The sequence below is a fragment of the Lates calcarifer genome, linkage group LG23 (assembly GCF_001640805.2).
Source record: "Lates calcarifer isolate ASB-BC8 linkage group LG23, TLL_Latcal_v3, whole genome shotgun sequence".
Lineage (NCBI taxonomy): Eukaryota > Metazoa > Chordata > Actinopteri > Centropomidae > Lates > Lates calcarifer.
The window spans coordinates 8,472,916-8,488,867 of NC_066855.1; the positions used below are offsets into that span (position 1 = coordinate 8,472,916).

The 15,952-nt window shown below is 39.5% G+C and overlaps 1 protein-coding gene and 1 pseudogene across 1 annotated transcript; both read left to right on the top strand.

Annotated features, from left to right (window-relative positions):
• The first annotated feature begins 484 nt into the window (after positions 1–484).
• Positions 485–3,273, top strand: hrc (histidine rich calcium binding protein). The gene is made up of 7 exons (XM_051066556.1): positions 485–510; positions 628–1,091; positions 2,000–2,109; positions 2,241–2,312; positions 2,402–2,456; positions 2,548–2,584; positions 2,692–3,273. The coding sequence occupies exons 1-7, from the start codon at positions 485–487 to the stop codon at positions 2,711–2,713; spliced, it is 786 nt and encodes a 261-aa protein (XP_050922513.1). The 3' UTR covers positions 2,714–3,273.
• Positions 3,274–5,318: 2,045 nt separating this feature from the next.
• On the top strand, positions 5,319–14,198 carry LOC108884448 (carbonic anhydrase 4-like; annotated as a pseudogene).
• Positions 14,199–15,952: the final 1,754 nt, after the last annotated feature.

A 15,952-nucleotide genomic window follows, 5' to 3' on the forward strand; every position in this document is an offset into this window, starting at 1 on the left:
ATGCACATGCAGCCACACAACTAAAACCACATACCCAGTTGTGTTTCCACTGTGTCCTCTGTGTTCCCAGCACACCACTCCGTCAGTCTTTTGAAGGCGGCCTTCCTCTCTCCTTCTCTCTGCAGCCCGGAGCAAAGATCTGAATAATATCACTGAATCATCTGCTGCTCTGTCACATTTTCTGTGGATTTTATGGTCTTTAAGTGTTGAAAACCCAACGACTGTTTCAATTTTTGGTGGGAGAAACAGGGCAGAGACATTCCTGTAGTGTGGATTTGTGGCTTAGAAGGGCTGTGTAAATCTTCCAAGATGGCACCTGTGAGAGGCTGTGTAGTGGGGCTCCTGCTGGTGCTCCTGTGCCCATCCCAGGTACCGCTTTCTGGGGTGGTGAGTGCCCAGGACGTGGCTGAAGCAGAGGTGGACCTCCATGCCAGAAATGATGAGGAGGTCGTGGCAGAGGAGGGGGAAGCCAGTGAGGGGGGTGATGGCGCCGCTGGCGAAGAGGCACAGGTAGCAGAAGAAGAAGGTGGTGAAGAATCAGATGATGTGGAAGAGGCAGAGGAGGAGGAAGGGGAGGCTGAAGAGGAGGAGAGGGGGAGAGGAGGAGGGGGGGGAGGGGGGAGAGGAGGAGGAAGGGGAGGCTGAAGAGGAGGGAGATGAGGAAGAGGAGACTGCTGAGGAGGAAGTGGAGGAGGAAGAGGAGACTGCTGAGGAGGAGGATGAGGAGGACGAGGAAACTGCTGAGGAAGAGGAGGCTGCTGAGGAGGAAGCAGAGGAGGAGGAAGAAGCTGCTGAGGAAGATGAAGAGGTAGAGGAGGCTGCTGAGGAGGAGGAAGAAGAAGAGGAAGAGGCTGCAGATGAGGAAGAGGAGGATGAAGAGACAGCAGCAGAGGAAGACGAGGAGGAAGAGGAGGAGGAGGAGGAGGAGGATGCTGACGAGGATGCAGAGGACGCAGCCGAAGGTGAGGAAGAAGAGGAGGCTTCTGAGGAGGAAGAGGAGGCTAATGATGCTGAGGGAGAAGAGGAAGAGGATGATACTGCTCAGGATGACTCTGAGGAAGACGATGCAGCTGGAGCAGAGGAAGATGACAGTATATTCACCTTTTTTTAATATATTGAATTTAGAACTGTTGTTATTCTTGGGCCCTTTAAATGAAACTGAACTCTAAAGTAGCTTCTCTGACATTGTTAGCCTAGATGGAGCTACTGTAGGAACACTGTCACGCATATCAGTCCTAAAATAGACCCAGCTTATCTGTGTGGTAGCTGGCTCACAGTAGTGTCTAAAACATTCAGGCCTTTTGTTGAGCCAATGTGTCTATTTTGGGATGAAACAGGTATACTGAGGAACTGTGTAAGTTCTGAAAAACGCTTGTTGATCGCCAGTTGCAATGGTAACAGATCATTTGTCACAAGCAGTTTTTATGTTTATGGTGTTCTTTATTCTTTAAAATGCAGCCATTATGTGATACATCTACACAAAACCAGCTCATGCAGTTTGGTTATTATTCATCTGTGGTGAATAATAGTTTGCTCACTTGGACCTCACACCTATACCTGTGTTACAAGTACCTACCTGTAAATTTGGTTTGTCTTAAAGAGCTGAATCATATGAAATATTAAGCATATTAGCACTTAACATAAGCTGACAATTGCACTCCACACCCTTACACTGATAACATGACCTCGTGATCTCTGGTAAAAGGAAGGTTTCATGATGTAGAAGCTATTACCCAACTGAAACTAGATTTTAAGGCTGATACTAGCAGTGATATTTGGGGCTTTAAACACATACAGCTTCCTTAAATATGTTTTTAAAGAAATGTGACCAAGATACAGACTAAGCAGGAAATTTTACAGTGTTTAAACCTTATCTGTTGTACTGCTGTTTCCTTTTACTAACTGGCCGATATACACACTGATATGTTATATCTGCAATAAGCTCACACTGACTGACATATTAACCTAATTTGTCATCACCTCTGCTGATTTCACACAGATGAGCCTGACACAACAGGAAACCAGGATGACACAAGTGAAGAGGAAGCCGCCGCCGACGTGCTGGAGTTCCGCTCTGGCTCTCTGTGTAGCGTTTGCTCCATCTGTGAGGTAAAGAGATGTGATGGCGTATCTACCCAGTCATTAAACTTAAACTACCCCTGCACTGTTTATTAGAAAGTCACATTTAATCACAGTTGATAAACACAACCGCCCCCTGTGTGTCTGCTTCCCTGTGTTAGCACTGCTCTAATAACTGTGACAAATGCCCCTGTGAAGAGGGAGATGAGTCGGATCACTGTGAGCACTGCCAAGTAAGCATCTCCTCTGTCCAAATACTGTAAATAATGCACATCATTTCACGTATATGACAAGAGCCTCCTCACCGTTTTTCATCTTCCAGGGATGCTCATCCTGCTTCCTTTGCCCCATACTGTGTGACACCATTTGCTCACCAGGTAAATACTGGTAGTAATTAGCAATATTGAGCATGTGCGATTGTTTGTTTGGCAACTCTTAACTTTTGTATGTGTTGCTTTTTTGATGCAGGTGGCCTTGTTGATGAGATAACTGGGTCCCTCTTTCAGTAAGAATTCCCACTCACAGCTTTAAACTATTTAATGATACAATAGCAGGTGGGGACACACTCTTGCAGGGTTATTATTTACCCACGCCCTGGCCTTTGTCTTGCAGGACTGTCGCCTCTCTACTCTGAGCACCTCAGAGACTTTGTCCCTCGACGCTTTCCTGTGGTCACATGAGGTACTGTGCTCAGGACCCAGATCTGTCCATGCCACTCATACTGCACCTGCCACAAGAGGACTCCCTCAAGAGCTTGTCTGACAGCTGACAGAAAAACAAAAACCTATTTATGTGTTAACATGTTTAGATTTTTAACTACTCTTGCTAAAAGCTGAAATAGACCGATTATAGAATTTAATTTATTTTATTTTATTTAATGACCTGCATATTGTACATTTTCACTGCAAAATGGCTGATGATATATTGCTGAGGCTGTGATTTGTTTAGCTTAGTTTTTTTTTGTAGGAGCACTATTGTAAAACAGTTTTAGCTGAACAGAAATGTTTACAGGTCTATGTTTGTGGCACTAGACAGAATGTAGTCTATTGCCACTCATGTAACATGTAAATCTAACATTTTACAGGAGAAGTCCTTTGAGTTTGCAAATGTTCTGGTACAATCTTACACATGTTGTTGCTCTGCACTGTTACAGATTTTCACCTGTTAATAAACTTCTCCTTATCTGTAAAAATGTTTAATGTAGCTGATATGTACACCACATGCACAGGCTGTTACATGTTTTCTTCCAATTGCAGTTTATGTCAAATAACTTGAGCAAAAAGGCCAAAAAAAGACCATCACAACCTGAGGGAAAAGACCGAAGTCAATTGCCCAGCCAATCACGTACTGATTTACAAACGAAGTGCAGCTGCTGCTCAGGTGAACAGAGGTGATTTGAGTGAACTCTCTCTGATTTTTCTATTTTCAGCTGTTCCCTGCTGAGAGGTTTTCAGGTGAGGTTGTATTCTGTATCAAGGAAAAACAAAGTTCTTCTGTTTCTCTGCCATTTGGCAACCAAGAGGAGGAAAAATCTCTCCACCGTATCGTTGAACCAACACTGACTCGCAGCTGAGGGAAGTATTGACCTTTTGATATGAAAATATTCATACAGCCTATTGAGTTTTACTGCAGCATCTTGAGTTGCCATTTTCTAAGTAATTAGATGAGCATCCTCTTATAGTTCATCTTCTGGGAACTTTTGGAACATTTGAAATTGAGAAGTGTCTTCACTGACCAGAAGAACAGGACCAATCTTAGCTTTTTGGCCAACTAGTACAAAGTGGTAGCTAGGGATTTAATTTTAATATTCATAGCTGCATTACTAAAACAAAACTGAAATCTGTGTTTGTTATTCATGCATTCATATATGTTTTATATGGGGCTAAAAATGTAAAGTAATCATACAGTCATTTCCCTTTGTCAAATCACTCAGCAGTGCTTGTGCTTGACCTTGTTGCTGTTTTGGAACAAGTGGATTGTGTGTGTAAAGATGGGACTTAATAAGTAATGAGGTGTGTCATTGTGTACAGAGACACTGGAGTGTTGTGTTGGTTCATTTAAAGAGCGTGTACATATAAACAGGTGATCGCCTTACACTGTCGTGTCCATGTTTCTACTGTAAACTTGCATCAGTCAATATAAAATCCATGTATAGTCAATATCAAATTAAGTGATTGGTTCCAACACTTTTCCATAACCCACTGTATAAATTAAAGAAGATGCATTGTGTAAAATAAGTTTTAGAGGTGCAGATATGTGGATTATCAGTACTGCCCAGCAAAGTTAGGCTAGCTGTGCCCCCCTGTTTCCTGTCTTTGTGCTAAGCAAAGCTAATGGATCGCTGGCTGCAGCCTCATATTTACCAAACACATAAAATTGGTCTTACTTAACTTGCTGCTAGTGATTTAGTAAAAGAATTGAGTGTCTAACATTGTTGTTTACATCCCACATCTCTACAGTGGCCTTTGGAAATGTGAAGCTTGACATAATCCGACATGTAAAGCGTCTCAGGTGTCGCGTTGCAAACACACCCACGCATATGTTTAAAAGCAGATTTAATGCCACTGGAGCACTTTACTGTACTGGATTGCGTTTTTGTGCAGTGTCATACATCTGTGGTTGTTGAAGTGTCAGATACCACTTCCTTTCACTGGGTTCAAACACCTGATTTTTCATGACTGAAAGATTCCTGGAGCCTGCAGGTGTGCAGCTCAGGTTGAATCTAGGGGTTTATTTAGTGGTTTCTTTTTGTTTTGTAGTTTACAGCAAATTAAGTAAACGTATTGGCAACACTAGCCCTCGACTTGGCATGTATACACAACATTTATTAAATTTAACACTATAATGTAGCTGAAATAAGATAAAGGTGCTTATCAATATCAATAACTATAACTCATCTTGTACTGTGGGATAATAACAATATAATTTAACACAGTTGAAATAATACCAAATATGTGTGTGTGTATAGGAGAAGTTTGAATTGACAAGTTAAGTATTTTGATTTGAAACCAAAGCTTTATTCATGTTTCAAGTTTGAGAATAAGCTTGAGTTAACCTTTTTTTCTGTGAATGGAAACCTGGATTCTGTGTCATGGAGCAGGATCATTAGATTGCTCTAATTACCTGTCTTTTGACTGCATTATTCTGAAGAGACCTATAGTTGTGTTACTGTCTCCTCCATACAGGTTTAGTGTTGTATACACAGCAGGGCCCCCTCCCTCCCATTGTGTGTCCGTCCCACCCTATATCACTGACTTGAAAAATTCTAGGGCACATTTTCCACCTTTTCCTCACTGATGGACTTTTTTGGAATTGGGCATATGTTTTTAATGTGACAGCTCTTACCAACATCTTTTTTTTTTCTTTTCAGGCCTTAGGGACTTGAGACTTGAACCATAAGGTAGGATAATTTGTCAGACTTTTAATACATGACTTGTCACATCCTCCTACATAATTTTTATTCTTTGACATCTGAGTACAGTCATCTGAGATCAGTCACTTCCACATTATAGAGATGAAATTTGCAATCAATCAGAATCATACATGCTCATTTTAATGCACTTGCAGAGCCTTTCCTTTTCCTCTGGAAGATGTATCGTTGCACCCTGCTGCTGTGCCTGAGTTTGGGAGCTTTGGTAAAATGTGGTGAGTAAAATACATCAATTCCCACTTACAGGAAATATGTGCATTCATATGTTCTATCCATCTCTGCTTCCTGAAGTATCATATCAGTAAATCTATTTTATTTACAACACTGACTCTGCTTTTCAAAGCTCAGTTAGATGCAGCTTATTTAGGATTTATTAGATAGACTAAAGCTGTTCAACACATGATCATTGCTTGCTGGGATATTTTGAACTCAAACTGTCACTGATCAGCATTTTACTGTAGCTGGCCAAGGTGTAGCTGATCCAAAGTACAAAAATAGATGATGTCATTTAGTTCAGTGGTTCCCAACCTAGAGGTCAAGCCCCTTCTAAAAGGACACGAAGTGAATCTGAGGGGTCGTGACTTGGGAAAAAAAAAAGTGTATCAAAAGTATAATTATTATTACCACCACTCCTTCGGTATTCAAAGTGTGTTGGTTATAATTCTATTTCAGCTGCTGGAAGTGACTGGTGCTACAGTGGCTGTGGTAAGTAAAGATTGATTTCTGGCTCAGTGAAAGATTTGAATTAAACCATCATTAGTTTACATTGGTTCTTGGTATTAAGAGCTCCTTTAACTTCCATAGAATACAGCCCAACACACTGGCATGAGATCCCTCATTCTTCCTGTGGAGGGAATAGGCAGTCACCCATTGATATAGTCACCAGCCATGTTAAGATGGACCCACACCTAGATAACTTTACCTTCGTCAACTTCTCCTCTCAACGTGTGATTAAGAACATCATAAACACTGGACATACAGGTACTGAGACAGTGGCTCCAAGTGTCCTTTTGTCTTTATTCAATTAATGTATTTGTGATAGGGGCCTACAAAGGACACAAAGCAATTCATATAATAAAACTTTTCCTTCCTACATAGTGAAATGCAATCTGGAGAATGATCAAGTTGAACTGAGTGGAGGTGGACTTAATGGATTGTATTCTACAATCCAGTTTCACTTTCATTGGGGTGACACAAAACATCATCCAGGCTCGGAGCACACAGTTGATGGGCACAGATATTCAATGGAGGTACTCTAGTGTTGATGACATGCTTCATGCATATATTTATAGATTGTGAGCCTAATTTTTACCTCGCCTTCATCTCGCTAATTTATGTAATCTCTGGTAGATGCACATTGTCAGTCTGAAGACAGGTCTTTCTGTGGAGGAGGCCCTAAATGATCCAGAGGGAATTGCTGTACTTGGATTTTTCATAAATGTATGTGTACATTTAAGATTATTTATTTAAAAGTCCCATAAACATTTTGTACTGCAAATGCCACTTCAGAACAGAATGAACTTGGTTTTGTGCACTTACCCAGATTTTTTCACTTTGACATCACATGTAATACTTTGACTCTCTGATAGCATGCATCTAAAAATCATGCACAGTATAAGAGGTAATTTACACATCTTCTCCCTAAAGGCAACAGAAGATGGAGATATGTTTGGACCATGGGACTCACTCACATCGTACCTGGTAAACCTCACAGGTAAGAATTCATGTATGTTATTGCACTACACCATGTTGCAGTGCATTTAAATGACCCTGCCTTTCATTCGACTACAACCTCTTTCTTGGTTTCTTATATCTTCCCACAGACACTGATGTTACCCTTCATAACATTTCTATTGATGACCTGATTGGAAACGTTGACCGCACAAGGTTCTATCGGTACAATGGCTCCCTGACCACCCCCAACTGCAGTGAAGCAGTTGTTTGGACGGTCTTTCATGAGCCAATCAATGTCAACAAAAAACTGGTGAGTTGAGCAACCTGTAAATCTTTTTTTGGCATCATAAGATAATGGCCATATTTAGTCAACACATGCTCCTCAGCAGAGGGAGGAATGTATGGGCCTTTTCGAACTTTTGAAAGTGCTGGTATTTGCAGTGTTACAGCAGCCAAATCACCAAAACAAAGAGCTTTTGTTATATACTAAGAGAGCACATTTTAAAAGCAGCTATAATCAATATTCTTATTTTATTTATTTATTTATTTTTTTGTTAAAGTGAAAATATGACAACTGAAAGGGGGTAATGATGACCCACCTTTCTTTAAGCTGTTTGGGCTGCAGTGTTGCTCTTTTGGTTAACTCATCATTCTTGGTGTTTTCGGCAGCAGCAGGCAGCTTTTTCAGCTTCAGAAACCCCACTGAACACTACCTGCTCAAGACAAAATAGCAGACTCAAAGCTGGCAACTAGAAGGTGAACATAGTGATGCATTTAATGGCTAAAGAGCAAGATATTTCTAGCAGGAGTTAGTGGAGACTGAATTACTGTATTTGCATTTACCACATGGTCATAAACGAATGTTAACGTTTCTAACTGTTGGATGTGCAGCTGTTAGGTTAATGATTTTAAGTTGATAATACATCAATGTTGTGCTCACAGCAAACCTCTGTTATTCCAGGTTTATGTTTAAGTGTTTTTACAAACAAACAAACATAACAAACAAACATAACAAACAAACAAACTATATATATATATATATATATATATATATAATAAATAATACACACTACCTGGGGCCAATCTTTCATAGAGAGCACCAAAGGTAACTGATGGGGAAGTGAAATCAATTAACTGTGCCCGGAAGGGCTTGAAAAGATTAGCGCTTGAGATTATGTTGTGTACATATGTATGCCTACTTTACCCTGAGAGCATCAACTAAGAAGTAATGTTCAAACAGTACTTTTCAACTGTTCACTAAGATGGAACTCATGCAAAACAAACAGAACAAGAAATATACAGCCAAATAAATGCTAACATGTCTGAAGAAATGATTCCCATCACTACAAATATACAATGCACTTTCACAGTGCAAAGGATTCGTGAAGTCAATGTTAGAAAGACGTTTAATAAATCTGGGAGTTAGACTTTATGAAGCTGCTGTATAGCTTAGCTAGAAATTGTCAGAATTGCCATGATTTATTTGTAGTGAATATTAACTCCAGTCCATTAAGTTTCTGCTATCACATTAACATACTCAACATAAAATAGAGCAAGTAAGCCATAAACTGTCTTTGGATTGACAGTACAATCAATCTGTCAGCAGTGGGTATGAGAGGTATGATGGTATTTTCTTGGAGGCTTGCTGCATTTGTGGTCTCTCGAGCTTCGGGCAACTCTGACAACTATTGTCTATCATCACAAGTGTAACCAGTCTGAGCTGTAAACAGGTTCTTACTCCTGTGCATCCCTTTACATCTGAATAAGAACAGACTTTATTCATTGCTCAGTCATACTGTCGAGCTGAGCAGCCTCTATGACCTATGGTTAGTGGAATCGTGTATGTACTGTTACACAAGCAGCCACTGATGCATGCAGGCAGGGGGGTCACCAAATGACAGACAGGTGAGGTGCCACAACATGCTGGTATATGCTGGCGTGTGGTGTGATAATCATGTTGGATAATCAGGTTTGTTTTATTCTTTGCTGACGATAACAACAAGAGTATATGCTGGGCAAGCTACATGTGACTGTACTGAAACACAGAGACTCATGTAATCTTTCATCTTATCCACGTGACAGCTCTCAGCAGATAGTAAGCTGCACGTCGCTACAGGTGCATGACTTTTTCACCTCTCATTTTGAGCATACCAAATCTGTTACATGCTGGGTTTTTTTTTTTTTTTGTTTTTTTTTTTTTTTTTGTCCATCATCCTTACCCATAATGATTGCTAAACTGCATTACACATACATTTTAAACTAGTTACAAAACACCCGTGTAGTGGCCTAGAACTGTCATGAGGACCAAAGACTGACATGGTAATTTCAAAGCGAGCTTAACAGGTTTTCTTCACAATTATTAGGCCAGTCTGACTCGTACTAGTGCTCCTTGCTTACAAAGTATGAGCTCTTTGGCCTTGCTGGACGTCTTTGATCACTTGATCTCCATAGGTATGACCGTGTCCACACCCAGGGGGATTATTCTGTGTCAATGGTGGAGCTTGTTGCACAACTGGATCCCAAAACCAATGTTCCTATTTAAATCCTATTCTTTATTTGTGATTTAGGGGGGGGAAGAAACAAAGACTATTTAAGTTATTATCGTGAGAAACTTTTACAAAATGAATGAAGTAGTATTTAAAAAATGAGTTGGTTTCTCATTCTGAAATGCTAAGTCATTTTATGACTCACAGGATTTCAGTGTCAGAAATGGACTTCCATTGTATTTATCTATGAAGGGAACATGGAAAGACATTGGCATTTTACACACTAAATTACTATCCATCAAGCTATTTCTATATACATTTTCAGCTACCCACATACCATTTTGCTCCTATGAAAAAGACCAAAAAAATGCTACTATGCCTTGTTTTATTAATGTCTTCATGTCCATTAGTGGCAGAGACCTCAAATATTGGCACTAAATAAGATTGAATTTGAAGAAAATGATTCATACATATGTTTCTAATGCCTTCAATATCACTCTTTTTAGGAGTTTTAAGATACATTTAATTTGAATAAAAATATTTTACAGGTATTTCTTGGAATCCAAAAATTATATGGACAAACAACTGAGATGGTGCAGCAACCACTTTCCTGGATTCTATCTGATTTGCTACCAAATGACCCAGGAACCTGTCAACTCATTAGCTAGAAATGCTGCTACTAATCAACCACTTTAAAACGTATTTTTGCCTATAACTTATCTGTGTTGGATCTGCTGGAGAAAACCTTTTTCTCGTTCTGTTCTTAGATTGAACGGTTTCCCGTACATATGAAAGTTACCAATGTTTATCGGCCTGTGCAAGATCTTGGTACGCGTCATGTGTTTGCCTCCCCTGCAACCCCTCTCCCTCCTGGTAAGTTGGAAAATGACACATGGCTATTTATGACTCTGGGTTGACACACTAAATATGACTGCTCTTCTGTTGTCTAGGCCATTCATGGTGCTATGATGATCATTGTGGTATGTATGAATAAAACTAATGACAAAGCAGTGCTGTCAGAATAGGATTCAGGTTTGCCTTAAACTTTGATTTCCCCTCTACCCTCAGAATACAGTCCGTCTCAGTGGCACCTCCTGCCCGACTCCCAATGTGGTGGTGAAAGTCAGTCACCCATCAACATTGACACAAAACACATCGTGGTGGATGAACACCTCGATAGCCTTCACCTTTACAAAGTTTGATGATAGACATGCCATCAAGTCCATCACTAACACAGGCCATGCAGGTTTGATAGTTTTCTTTCACATTATGTTTGGGTGAAACATTAACTGTAGTTTATCAGTGTTATGCTGCATGAAATGATTATATCCACAGTGGAAAAAATGAGAAGCTGTTGAGTCACCGTCATGTCTTTGTTTTTGATATTTTAAAATGCATGAAATCCGTGAAGGACACTTACACCTTTTTTCTTTTTGTTCTCACTCAACTCCCAGTGAAGTGTATCCTGAAAGACGATACGGTGGAGGTGTCAGGGGGAGGTCTGGGACACATCTACTCCACCCTTCAGTTCCACTTCCACTGGGGCTCTTCATCACATGACTCTGAGGGCTCAGAGCACACAGTGGATTCCCGCAGATACCCAATGGCGGTACTTACAAAGCACTGAACAACCATATTGCTGATATTTAATATATTTGCTTTCACTAGTGTGTATTGTGTGTCATTAATTGCGTCTTTGTCCAGATTCACATTGTGAACAAGAGGAAGGATTTATCTTTGGAAGAAGCAGTAAAGACTTCTAATGGCCTGGCAGTTCTGGGTTTCTTTATTGAGGTAATGTTCTGTGTGTTGTTGTATGATGGACAGTAGCTGCTCACAGCTGGACAGAGAAAGGAAAATTGCAGCTGGTGCTTAAATAATTCCAGGACCTGTTGTAATAACTGGATATGTCCAATCAACACCTTAAGACTATACAACTACTTCCAGTTGTGACACAATATACCAAACAAAGGCGTGTGAAGTTGTAAATGACACTGTGTACTTATTGCTACTGTCATGGTCATGCTATATAGCACAATAAATCTGACATTTGACACTTGGCAAACATACTGTACACAACATGAAAGGAGGAGGGGAGAAAAAAAAGGATACAGACTAGCTCAGGGTGACAACCTAAGTTGCATTACTCAACTGGTAAGATCTCTCACTGCAGCATACCAGCATTTCATCTAATACAAGACAAGAATGTTAAGATCTTAACCTGCTCTTATTTATCACTAAGCATCCTTTTACGTCTAAGTGAGCAGTGTTATGAGGGTAACGTCTAGACACTAAATCGTCACCTCTACATATGCAGTTTTGACTGATGAATGCTTGACTGATAACACATCACAGATTTTTTTTTTTCCATTTGGATTTGCATTTATTAGCAAAAAAAAAAAACATGTTTATTTTCTCTCCAGTCTACATTTTACGTTGCACACACTCTAGTCCATTGTGTAAAAGACTAAATGTCTGTTCCCCAGGCTCCTGATTCTACTAAAAGCAGCAGTAGCAGCAGTTCAGGACATCAAGAGGTAAAGTGGTGTAGCTTTCTGAAACCAGGGCCTAAACATTGATAACTGAGATAACTCTGCTAAAGTGTTCATAATTATTCACCCTGTTTGTCTGAAGGCACCTGCCCCGACGAGTTCAACGTCTGATATGGTGGCCTGGAGAAAACTAACCAACTACCTCTCATCGATTAAAGACATCAGTAAGTACACACTTGCTTTGTTGCATGACCAAAAAAACCAGTCAATTTCCGGACATAAATGCACCACCACATTTTGTGGGTTTTTGCTTCAACGTAGGCTCAGAAGTTGAAGTCACAGAGGAGATCTCCATCGATGACTTGCTTGGCAATGTGGACCGAACTGCGTACTACCGCTACAATGGCTCCTTAACCACCCCCAACTGTAATGAAGCAGGTGGTTTGGACGGTCTTTAAAGAATCTGTCAAAGTGGACAAAAACCTGGTATGTGCTACTCCTTATCTTGGTACTAGTAATCAAACTGTTCCATGATAATCTTGAATAAAAAAATATAATAATAATAAAATCAACATTGCTCTATTCATCACTATTCAAAGAAACTCTTTACGAACAGCGTTAACAATTGGCAAATAGGTATGACAGAGGTATCTGTAATGGCAAGCCATTGTCTTGTGATAAGGTCATTACATCTCAGTGTCAGATAACTTGTTTGTTCCACTGGACAAAAGGACAGTCAAATCAATGATCTTAGTTATAGGTTACACCTATGAATGTGGTGTTGTCAGACTGGTTCTGACTGTAATCCATTTAAGAGGAACTTGATTTAATAAAGTAGCATATGAACATACTGCCACAGCCTTGATGACTTTGGCAACTTATAACCACAGGAATTGTAACAAGGCTGTCAAAAGTCAGAACTGACACATCACCAAACCTGTCTCATTATGGTGACCATGCCAGTCATGCAGTTATGTTTGTGGATAGGTCACAGTTGAAATGACAATGACTCTGTTTCAAAGGAAACCAACATTAGTTGTCTCCTGTGCAAAGGTTGGGGTGGATCTGTCCATCTGTTCCAATTTGCCTCTACAATTAAAGATGCAGAGTAACAAAGCAGCATGTACCCCACATATGATTACTTTACAACATTTCAGTATCGTTGCTTTCCATCTTGTTGACATTGCCATCCTGTTTACTATTTTTCAAACAAGTGGCCTTTAAAGTCAGAAGGATGGCTCTAACATCCGCATGTCCTAAATAAGGGCTAACCTTTTGTTTTAACCCCACCAGATGATGCTGTTTCCGAGCCTGGCAGGATATCAGGACATTTTTCGGCCCGCGCAGAGTCTTCGCAGCAGGACTATCTATGCCAGCAAATCAGCAGCCAGCGCCCCTGGACCCATCATACTGTTTCTGCTGCTGTCATGTCTCTGTGCCTTTTCTAATTAATTTGCATCTGTGAGGGGGTTAACTAACTGGAACTGCTGTGAAGAATAATCATATATTGCACTAATTGTCTGTTTTCCACTGTTCAGATTATTTCAACATTTGCTAGTAAAAGACAGTGTGGTGTTTCAGTAGTGTTTATGGTATTTTTAGGATGCAGTTGTATTCTCTCATCAATGTGGGTAACTGTAGGCTGACCAGGGAAGTCTTAATTTTTCAAAAGCTTAACATGGTTTATTAAACTCCTGGGTGTTATCAGGCTCTCTATCCAACCTCAACTATAGTAATAAATAATAGGAAAATATGAGACACAAACATCACCTTTCTAGACTTGTTACAAAGTGGAGCAGTTATTTAATCCAATAATAGACATTCTTCAAAACTTGTACAGTGTATATATTAAACTACATGAGCAATTACTTTTCAGTTAATTCAAAACTGTTGTTGGCTATGCTAACTGTTAATTTCCGTTGTTGACCACACAGAAGGAGGCAAGAAAGAATGTATTACTGTAGTTAGTGTTCTTGTATTTTATTAGTGGGAAATGTATAATTAACCAGTGAAAACTAAAATAAACAGTTGTATTGATGTTGCTTACTGCTGTTCTTTTTTTTGTTTGTTTTTTTTTGTGAGCAGTTGAAGGCTGTATGCTTCTTCTACTCTCAGTAACTAACAACACAACTCAAATAGGCAATTTGTATTGCAACATAATGATAAGTCTGGGAACCAATTTGCTCAATATTTCATGAATTAGGGGTATGGTGTTAAGTCTTATGCAGCTTTGAGATTTACTTCACTTTACAACAAATCTTTTGCTTTGCCATCTTGGAGCTGAAGGTGTGATCACACTTAATATTTCACCTTGCCTTAATTCACATTCTAAACTTTTCAACACAAATACACAAAACCTGCTCTAAACTGTGTGCAGTGGTTGAATTATGTTTTATTTAATTAATACTACTGCACACAGTTATATAAACAAGATTAGAAAACACTTCCTGGAGTAGGTAATATGCAAATCTGTTTTATCTAACAATCTGAGCTGTTCTTTTAAGAACAGGAGGGGAACTCTGTCATGTGGGAACTATCTTGAGATGGATGACTAATTCTCATTCTGTCCAAAAGGAAATGCTTACATAACTAAGATTGAAACCAAGATAATATTACTTTGAATGAAGGCAAGTATGTGGTATCTAAAATTTTAATCTGAAACTGTGACACTACCACAACATTTGTTAATGTGGCTGGTTTCATGAAAACTATCATCACACAGCTTATAAGAATGTATTATCTTTGACACTTAAAATAAGAAGGGCTCCAGAAGACAGCAGGTTAACCTCCTTGTGACTTGTAGACAAGTCTTTGCAAGCTGGTAAAACACCACCACATCTTGTCAAGGCTCAAAATAAACAAGAATCAATAATCCTGACCATCCAAAGTGTATGAAAGTTCATAAAAACCTCCCATTACTTTGATTGAAAAGGTTCCCATTAACAAATAACTAAATTTGAGGGAGCAAACAAACTGAAATCTCTGCAGGACAGAATACAAATGCATGTAAATTAGATGGGACAAGATGAATTAAAAGCAGACCCCAACCCTTGTTACTTGCAATACAAAAAACATTTAAGTATATAATATATAATATATAATAATAATTTATGTAGCACTTTTTAAAATACACATTCACAAAGCTCCTCCTGTGTAGGATAAAATATTCACATTGTGCGATACATAACTATGTAGTAGAAAAAAAGTAAGGCTGTTCCAATGTTTAGGAGCTATAACCTCGAACAGGGAACAGGTAAAAGGCTGGAGAGGCAGACCGCTAGCAGGGCCTTGTATAGTTGACTGCATAGACTGAATTTTAAAGTGAATTTTATATTTTACTGTAAGCTAAGGTTCAAAGTTCAAAAACAACTTGCCAAGATTCTTATAGAGAGACTGACTTTTCTGTGTGGAGGTTGCATGATCTCCCTGTGCCTGCATGGGTTTTCTATAGGTACTCTGGCTTCCTCCCACAGTCCAAACATGCAGGTTAGGTTAACTGGTGACTCTAAATTGCTCATATGTTTGCCTTCATATGATGGACTGTTGATCTGTCCAATGTCTCTCTCTGGATAAGCGGTAAATATAATGAATCAACAAATTTATAACAGAAGCTAGACAGTCAGACAGGGTTATAATATTATTGAGGTGGTCAGGTTCAAGAAGTAACGCTACATGTCATCAGCGTAACAGTGACAAGAAATAACACTGGAAGAGTTAAGCCAATGGCCCAGAGATGAAATATATAGTGAAAACAGAATAGGTCCAAAGACTGTCCCTTGAGGAACCCTACA